Genomic DNA, 6,513 nt, shown 5'->3' on the forward strand with positions numbered 1-6,513 from the left:
ACTTAAGCCTGTAAGGTAAATATGTAGTCAGAGCCAAAAGCCTGTTATCTTAGCTAAGCTTAAAGAGTGGAAACAGCTAGCCTGGCTCTATCCAGAGGTTACTAAATCCAACTACTTACACCTCAAAGGCTCACTATTCAAAGTGTTTAACATCTTATTTCTTTTAAACCCGTACAAAAATGAATAAGCTTATCTTCCAAAATGTCCAACTATTCCTTTAACGTGCTTCTGGCTGAATTCATTATCCAAATGACTTTCATCAAATAAACAAAGTCAGAAATTCGGGAATAAAATGGGAGTTTGTGAAAATTTTATTGTCAAATGGCAGAGGATGCAATAAGTTAAGACTTAGGGAGGGGTTCGGTGAGGAGTGGATTCATTTTGATGGCCAGTCCTGGGCCAAACCAGTCACTTCCCTGGCAGATAGAGAGCCAGCCAGACAGTAAAGTGACAGGAGGGGATCGTCATTATCCCACCTCCCCCTCTGTCACTGTTCCACTGTTAAAGCCAGTGACGATTTGAAAAAAAAAAAAAAACCCAATGAGACAGGAGGACTTTGGTGAAGATGAGGAAAGAAACATCACGTGGGACATTGGGACGGCTTCCTGAACAGCAGGAGGAGAAGGAGAGAAAAAAAAAAAGCACCAGTTGGACATAAGAGGAAAAAAAACTTAAAAACAAAACAAAAGAAGGTTTCAGGAAATGACATCTCATAGTCCTTTGTTCCCCCTGCTTCCCCAGCTGGTACAGGAAACAGCGAGTGGATGTCGTGACACCATGGGGTCTGCACATATCCGATGGTCACCACCGCAGTGGCAGGGTCCTTACACAGACATGATGTGCTTGACAAAGGCTGTGGAGGGAGACCAGGGCAGCACGCACGCAGGACAGGAGAGAGGGAAAATGAGTGAGTGAGAAGAAGAATAAGTAAACAATAATACAATAATAACAATAATAATAATAGTAATATATTGTTATATGTTATATTAGCATATATTATTCATCACTATATTGTCATTTGTGGCTCACCCTCATAGTTGACACAGCCATTCTCGTCCTCCTGTCCTGCCATGAGAGCATCAATCTCAGCCTCAGTCATCTTCTCTCCTGTAGGGGGAGGTAGAGGACAACCTCGATCAACAACACACAGCGACACACACACACACACAAACACACACACACACACACACACACACACACACACACACACACACACACACACACACACACACACACACACACACACACACACACACACATACGTACACGGCGAACCACACCAGGGACCTAGCCTGACTCACCCAGTGTTGACAGGACAATACGCAGTTCAGCACCCATCACTGTGCCGTTGCCCTCCTTGTCGAAGACGCGCAGACCCTCAACGTAGTCCTCGAATCCGGCCTTGTTTGGGCTGTTGATGATGAACTGGAGCATGGGCAGGAAAGCCTCGAACTCTATTCTCTTGTGGACCATTTCTGCATGTAGGGGGACAGAAATGACAGTCAGCGGCATGCAGAGGTGGAAAGGCAGGCCGGTTTGCAACAACAGGCACCACATGGACAAAATCCTTGTCAACACATTTCAACATCAATAATTTCTGACATCCCTACTACAAGTTCCACAGGTTCTAAAGGTTCACGATGGAGCATTTTGGACAGACACATGTTTTATTTATTGCTATATTTTTCATGTGTGATCTGATTTGGTATTTTGCAGGCTGTGCCAGAGTATACTGTAACATGCAGCAGTGGCTCTGTCACTAGTGATTAAGTGTCATGGTGCCATTTTGCTTAAAGGTTACAGAGATTTATGCCTGTGTCGCATGTCTGTGCAGACCAGATGAGAGGCACATATTTATAATGCTTTTCCATGATTTTATCAAATAATTAGTGATTAAAAACCTAAAAAATGTACAGTAGAAAGAGCACCTCCAGACTGAATCTTGAATGGAGGAAAAGCAATGTTGCACTGCCCTCTACAGGTTGAAAGTTCCAAATCTGCTGCACTAACTGTCCCAGTAGGATGTGGACAGGTGTGTACTTTTACACAAGTGCCCACACCCAACTGTGATGTTGCATTGCATAGTGCATAGAGCATAGTGCTATGCTTCACAGCAGGGTTACAATTTCAACCATTAGCTGGCAGCAAAAGCAGGATTTTCAGCCTATTAGTGTTTACTCTAAATCTACTGGAGATTTTGCTTCATTCCTGAGACGTTTTTGTGACAGATCTGTTCCATGTCTTCTCTCAATAACACATTTTTGATGAGCAGACTGATTTCAAAGGAAAGGAAACCAGCTAATCTGATTTAACGTGACTGATTCCAGCCACAAAAGCAGTAACTGATCATTTCTTCCTCGTATTCCTACTCATTGTCAAGATGTACAGGAGTTGCATTGTGTGTACCAAAAACCATTACACCATGAGTACCAGTGAGAGAGAGCCATACATTACTGGTTACCACACACACTCTGTGCATCACCTCAGACAAATATGCCCTCTGTCCATCAGCTGTAACAACATTTCTCTTAAAGTGCTGCAGATATCAATACAAAAATCAAGAAAAATCATTCATTTTATCATTATATTAAGACTAGGACTAGAGATAGTACTGTATCATGTATATCCAGTAGTTAGCTGTAGCATTTCAGTGCTAAGAAGATTTGAATTTGTTGGAAAAAACCGAGTACCTTCACTTTTTAAGAAATATTTTGCATCAAATTATCAAATGTAAACGTAATGAATTGCACCCAACATCCAAAACCTTTAAATCTATCCAACCCTAACATCACCACACAAATTCTGACCTAATTCATTGATATACAAAACATTTCTCTCACCATCAGCAGAGGGGTTTCCCAGGATTTTGTTCACCTCCTTGTTGGTGGGGTTCTGTCCCAGAGCGCGCATCATGTCCGCGATCTGGTTGTAAGCCACCTTGTTGTCACCCACCCTGTCGAACAGACCAAAGGCCTCCTTGTAGTCTGTTGATTGAAAGGAAAAGAGGATGTCATCATCTTAATGAATCTGATAGTTCAGTCATTTGTATCAGCTGATTTGTGTGTATCAGAGGTGTCCAACGGTGAATTTATAAGGTCTAAACTGTACCCTGTGAAGCCTTATTCTTGTACCGTGTGATATTTCTATTATATCTATCCTTGACATACATTAGACTGTTCAACTGTGAAAATTAGAAAGTGATATTTTCTGTAGAAACCTAAATTAACTTACTCTGTGTGCAGTTTTTTTTTTTTTTTTTTTTTGTTTATGTTATAAATTATATTCAAGAATTACAATACCAGAGTTGGCTTCGAGCTAAAGTATAACAATGGAAGTAACAGTGGATCTATTTATTAGTGAAGCAGTGTCTCACATTTAATTGCACAAACTAGGCAATAACCTAAGTGATTTGCATGTTTTTTTTTATTTATGCATCTGAAAAGTATTTCATTTCACTTATTTTGTACTCCTGCAAAATCATACACAAATGCCTGTGATATTCAGTGTCAAAGTTAAATAAGTTCATCAAAATCTTTTGAAGTATAGTATAGTAATCCGTGGAGGTCAGTAGATGAAAATCTCCTGCGAAAACAAACAAAAAAAAACCTTCCTACATTTCTAATATATTTGTGTTAAAAGCGGGCAGTGGTTGGAGTCGGTGGTTTGCATTTCACCAAGTGAGGCTGCGGCTGCTGTTCGCCTGCCAGCAGGTGGAGGCAGCTCCTCTACAAACTGTCGAGGGAAACTTATAAAAAGGGCAAGACACCTCTGTAGGTTGTGGTATTACAGGCGGAATAGACTGACTCCTGCCAAGCTCCATCAACCTTCATACTATTTCTATCTCAGCTGTCTCCTTCTCTCTCTCTTTCTCTCTCTCTCTCAGCAGGGCTATGTGCACCTTGGAATTGATAAACATAGCTGAGAATATGAGCCCCCCTCCTTTTAAAGGCAAGGCCCTCTGTGGGTGAGCTGAGCATAAGAAGGGAATGCTGACTGCAGCGTAACATGCAGCCGGCCAAACACCAGGTCTGGTCCGATGGTGTCCAACCCAGAAGAAGGGACCAATAGCACACAGGTGTTTATCTTTATCAAACACTCCAATACCATTTCACTATTCTCCTGTACAGTCCCCCTCTAATCCCTGAATGTGTTTGGCTGCTGTGGAAAAATGTAGCCCCTTGGCGCAGGGTTTGATATCTCTGATCTAGTGACAGAGAGTCTCATGTCACCAGCAAGCTGCCAATCATCAATCTGCAAGTTAATATTAGGACACCGGGATTGGGTGGATTGATTTGTGATGCTCTGCCCACCAGTCATCAGTGAATTTAACTCATAAATGTAGCCCTCCTCATCTGTGGTCCCTAGTCTGTGCTTAATATCTGATGCAATCTGATTTTTTTTTGTCAACTCTTTGAGTTGAAACAAACTAATCTACTGTATTTGTTTAACCTGCTCTGGTTGGAAGTCATAATCAGCTGGTGCTTGTTTCAAATGAAAGCCTGCAGATGTTCAGCCCACAGCTGTCTTTTTGATGCAGGTATTCAAGTTTGTATGTGATTCAGCGATGCTGCTGAAAACACATCAGCTGTTTTTCTTTTTTATGGCATTTTAAAAGTTTACTTAAAATTCTCCGGATGTTTGAATGGTTTCTTAGCTTCATACAGTTAATATCAGATTTCACGAGCCATCTGATTTTCTTGTCAAAACACAAAAACGACCATATGCCATGAACTCTCACGACTCACTACAAAGTCTGTTGCAGGTTGGCATTGAGCATATGTTCATTTTTGAGGGAAGGCCACTGTACTCTTCACTGGTTTCCTATCAAACGTCTTGGTTTCTAGCATAGTGATTTATTATATGGATGGCCTTTCTGATTTACCAAGACTGCGGGCCAAGAAGAGATGATGAGTGTCACATGGTTGCAGAGCTAAAATGAGGTTTTCTTACCTTCAATCTGGTCTGGCGTGAATTCCACCTACAAGCCAATACAAAGAAGCCATGTCAGTTGTAAAACATACAAATGCAAGAGCACTGACGTGCCATGTTATCAAAAAAAACAATCACTCATTTCTTTATATGTAAAACCATTATAAAGAGGCATTTTCCACTTAATCTAGACTAATAAATCGGGCCTAAACTAGGATTAAATTTGTCTCTTTGCCAAAATTAGCTTCAAATGGTGGCACCCGATCTGTAGAGGTCCATCTTTAGCTACATTTACATGTCCACATTTGGTGTCACCCTGCATTGCCATCACACTTTAGTCACCACTCTGTTAGTCCAATCCAGAGAGCTGGGGGCGTGGTCTGAACCATGGTGAGCTATCCATGGTTCTAATTATTCTCTTCAATCCACTGCCCAACTCTGACTGTGGCCCTTTAAGCATACAGCAGCTCTCACTAACTGACAATTAACTGTGCATATATATATCTATATATTGATATATATAGATATATAGATATATATATACATATGATTTCTTGTATTTTTCATACTTAATTAAACAAGATTTTGACCTCCTCCTCTTGGATATGATGCTTGTATATCAGATCAAAGTGGTTCACAGCAGTCCTCTGTTACTCTCACATGCTCCTTCCTTCAAATGTATGAAATTAAAGGTCTAGTTTTGTCATGCAAAAGTCAAATCCCAGCTCCTCCTGAGCAGCCATCTTCCCATCTCCATCCCTCCCCATAGCAGACCAGATCATGCGTTCACGGTCATTGTACCTTGACGGCGGACAGGTCGACGCCAGCAGGTTTAGGAGGAGGGGCTGGCGCGGGTGCCGGTGCAGGTGCTGGTGCTGGTGCAGGTTCTGGTGCCTTCTTGGCGGCAGCCTTAGGGTCCTTCTTGGGTGCCATTTCAGCAGATGGTACAACTAATTTGTCCCTGAAGCACAGAACAATTCCCGGTTCGGGTGACAACACAAGGAGTGTAGCACAGAGTGGAGGGGACTCAGAGCAAGAAATCACCGCTTGGGCGTATATATAAGAGGCTATTTTTCCTTTTGACCCCCGTCAATGCTGTCCCCGTGTACGGATTGGATAGCTGATGGGAGGGGGTGTGTGTTTGTGGCAGGGGGGTCCTCGCTAAACATGGAATATAGGGCTGCGGGCCAGAGAGTGTATTTATGCCTTAAGTCTATAATGAAAAACGAAAACATTGGAAACGGTGCGAAAGATTACCTGGGGCCATTTGTTGTGCTCCATGACGCACAATCTGGAGTCAGTCTCGTCCGTTTGAGGATGATTTAACGCTTTGATATTTGACGATGTCGAAACAAGAATAATGTTGAACCTGTTTTACTGTCTGTGTAATCTCATGGAGAAATAGTCTGAAACTATAGTCTCAAAGAAAACGACAATTAAAGCCTGAGTGGAGCATCGAGAAGAGAGAGAGCTTTGCGCTCTAACGCGATGAGCATATCCAATATGGAGTTGCACAACATCTTACTCTGGTCAACTTCAGCTTCTGTCAGCTAGAAGTTACACCAAACTGCCACAACATTAAAA

General features: G+C 42.0%; 1 protein-coding gene across 1 annotated transcript; it reads right to left on the reverse strand.

The window, feature by feature from the left end:
* Positions 1–808: 808 nt before the first annotated feature.
* myl1 (myosin, light chain 1, alkali; skeletal, fast) lies at positions 809–5,862 on the reverse strand. The gene is made up of 6 exons (XM_040148447.1): positions 5,731–5,862; positions 4,951–4,978; positions 2,841–2,984; positions 1,302–1,475; positions 1,030–1,107; positions 809–853 (listed from the first exon to the last, which is right to left on the reverse strand). Exons 1-6 carry the CDS (start codon positions 5,860–5,862, stop codon positions 825–827), a joined length of 585 nt encoding a protein of 194 aa, XP_040004381.1. The 3' UTR covers positions 809–824.
* Between the last annotated feature and the right edge of the window lie 651 nt (positions 5,863–6,513).

The sequence above is a fragment of the Xiphias gladius genome, chromosome 16, assembly GCF_016859285.1.
Source record: "Xiphias gladius isolate SHS-SW01 ecotype Sanya breed wild chromosome 16, ASM1685928v1, whole genome shotgun sequence".
Taxonomy (NCBI): Eukaryota; Metazoa; Chordata; class Actinopteri; order Istiophoriformes; family Xiphiidae; genus Xiphias; species Xiphias gladius.